This window comes from Blastocystis hominis, assembly GCF_000151665.1.
Source record: "Blastocystis hominis, Singapore isolate B (sub-type 7) whole genome shotgun sequence assembly, scaffold_18".
NCBI classification, from domain to species: domain Eukaryota; class Bigyra; order Opalinata; family Blastocystidae; genus Blastocystis; species Blastocystis hominis.
This window is the reverse complement of record NW_013171825.1, coordinates 89,729-92,942: the sequence shown is the minus strand read 5'-3', so window position 1 is coordinate 92,942 and position 3,214 is coordinate 89,729. Positions and strand designations below refer to the sequence as shown.

General features: G+C 31.8%; 1 protein-coding gene across 1 annotated transcript; it reads right to left on the bottom strand.

Annotated features, from left to right (window-relative positions):
- Positions 1-28: 28 nt before the first annotated feature.
- Positions 29-1,379, bottom strand: GSBLH_T00006415001 (uncharacterized protein; the record flags this gene model as incomplete). Its single annotated transcript, XM_013040778.1, has 2 exons — positions 29-1,101; positions 1,151-1,379. The coding sequence occupies 2 exons, from the start codon at positions 1,377-1,379 to the stop codon at positions 29-31; spliced, it is 1,302 nt and encodes a 433-aa protein (XP_012896232.1).
- Positions 1,380-3,214: the final 1,835 nt, after the last annotated feature.

The following is a 3,214-nucleotide window of genomic DNA, read 5'->3' as shown; positions in this document are numbered from 1 at the left end:
CTTTACACAGACACATGAGCTCACATTTTTAGACTGCTGGATCCCAAGCTTTATCAACCGACCTTGATCCGTATTTTGTCATCACTCGAATGTATTTCATTTTCTTTTTGGAAATGAAAGTACTTTTTACATCTATCTGAAAATTGTTTTGTATGGTTTTCAGTTCATTGCCTAATAATGATTCACACTTTTGAAAATTGTTATTATGCTCTAGACGTAAACCAGGAATAGCTAGATAGTTGCTATTCATGGATCGAGTAGTTTTGAGATTGCTTAAAAAGGCTGACAATACTGCTTGATCTTGTCTATGATTCTTCATACTGGATCCGCGAGGTGACATACATTTTTGGGTAAAAGCACACTGATAATAGGGAATCATTACCTTATTCAATACAGTTTTGTTAGACCAATCGATGATCAGATGACCTCCAGATGCATTTGGATCCCTGGGGTTAAATCGATCGATCAAATGATTTCGTTCTAAGAATTTTGCTGTAGCAAAATAAGTCCATTTATGTTGATTGCCTGAAGAAGGTGGGCTGTAAATTCCATCCATTCGAACATTTGTCAATTCACGACTTATTCCCTCTCGAATCAAGCTTCCTCCATCTAGCCAAAATACAATGCCTTTCCAGGCAAAATAGGCATCTCCTAATGGAATTACCTTCCATGCATATCCGCCTCGTTGTTGTTTGTTTCCTGCAAGCTTTATCCATGCTGGAAATGAGTTGAATTTGAATTTACGATATGCAATGAATCCAGTCGAGTTCATTTTCTTTTGGATTTGATGAATTGTATTGAAATGAGTAAACAAAATGTTTCTGAATCTTGGAGATAATCCCAAATCGATATACATATAAGAAGCATACGGATCTGCTACTACCATAGAGAAGAGACAATTGAACGATCCCAAAGCATGGTTGTCAGATGCTCCAGTCATCATTAACACTTCCGATGTTTGCTTCTCAAACTTGGGTATATCACCTGTTAGAACGAATGGAACTGATCCTATTTTCACTCCATAATTAACATATCGATTGGAGATATCCGAAACCAGCTTATTGAATGGAACTGGATAATATATATTGGCATAATCATACTCTAAGAATAATGAAAAGTAGATAATTATTACGATTCTTTGAATATTTACCGAAGTCCTTTAGTTGGACAGGAGTCAGCAGATCTTCTGCAAAAGTTCGAATATTGGGGTCAATAGTAGTTAGTTCACTTGTTGTTTCATTAGACTCGTTCATACGATATTTACTTATTACTGTTGTTTTGTAAGAATTAATGTACTTCACAGGATAACTAAAATGCACTTGGACGCTATATTGTAATAGAGACAACTGATTCAGATATTGTGACAATACAAAGGACATAACCACTGGCACTATCCATGGTAACCAATTATTAGTAATATAGGGTGTCATCTAATAATAAGAAAGAAAGAAAGAAATTACTTCACAATTACTAGACAATAAGTAGTGAGTAATCGTAATTTGAAATTATCAGGAATAATACTGTGGTTAATTTTGGAAAATGCCCTTGCCTGCACTCAATTAACCATACCTCTGTTTCGTACAAAGCCATAATTCGTTTTCCATATATATAGCTAATCTATTGTAAATATATATATTTGAATTTCTTTTGGTAATCAATACATTACCAACCATAAATTAACAGTTTACAGATTTCCATTTTTTGTTCACATCTTATAGTAATGTATATATTTTAGTTCGATGTTGGTATGTATATGTTATTGCACGTTACTTCTCTTACCAGTATTATCTTGTATAACATACTTACAAGGCATTCTTGAATATCTAATTTAAGGGCACAAGTGAATATAAATAGTTATTGTTGCGTGAAATACATTTTGCATGAATTGTGATATTGATGAATATACTGCCAATGATTTAGTACAGTTTAAGTTGTTTAAATGTTAATTTGAAACAGAGTATTCTCATCACTCCTTTGTTTCAAATTATAGATATGTAAATAATCCTGACATGTGAAATCTACAAACTCCATATTATTTACGGGTGGAAAATATCATAATCAAGGTTTGGATCAAATAACTCTATACGGAACTTTCATGGAATTAGAATAAAGTATTTCTGCTTCAAAACATTTAGATTAATAACTACAGACTATGAATGGTTGTTTCTAATACACTACATTTACTCAAATAGTTTGGTATTCCAACTATATAACATTACTTATTCTATAAAAATCAATGTTCAATTCCCAGTACGATACTTATTGTTGAAACTTGTTAAAGCCCGTTATTTATACATTCACAAATCAAGCATTACGTGGATCTTCTCTGTTCATCAATCATACAAATGATCCGAAAGTCTATATTCAACCTTTCTATGATCATTCTTGGAACAAAATACACTATTTTCCATGGAATGATTCGTTCAATTATGATCAAATTTGTAACAATGTATTAAAGCGAATTACTAAAAATGATACTTTCTATATAATATCTGGTAGTTTCAATGGAGGTTTGGGACATAAATATTTATCAGTATTTCATTCCATAACTTATGCTATTTTGTTAGGACGCCGATTTTTACGTTTGATTTGAATAATGATATGATTTATAGTTCATTTACCCGAAAGCTTTTGGAAAGAAACCAACAGTTGTTTTCGCCAATTACGATACTACGGAGGATATAAGGGATTGGTTATTTGTCGTAAGAACGGAAAATGTAGTCACAAGTATATCACAAACTATCATAAGTTACCACAAGCAAATCTAGTAACAATTGATTTCCACAACAATAAGCAACTGTATACGAAGAGGAATCTAAATCTATTAAAGCAACTAGGTATAATTAAAACAAGAAATTGGAGAGAATATCAAAAGGTAATATATAATATTTATCTTACACTGTTCTATTTGAACTATTTTGGTAATAATTATATTAGTTTTTCATGTATCATCAAACTGCAAAATGCCACGAAATAAAGTACATGAAAAAGTGTTTAATACAAAGTCTTGCTTATAAACTCTTTGAATGTAATTTCGCAACATTAATTTTCATATCCTTAGTATAATTGGTTAATGTGTAGGTGCTTTCTGTTTTCTGTTTATAAGGACATCTCACTTTGAAATGGGCAATCCGTAATAGGTTTCTCGGTACATTGCGACCGTAATTACAATAATAACAGTCATGTATATAAAAGTATCCTTCAGCTTTTGTAT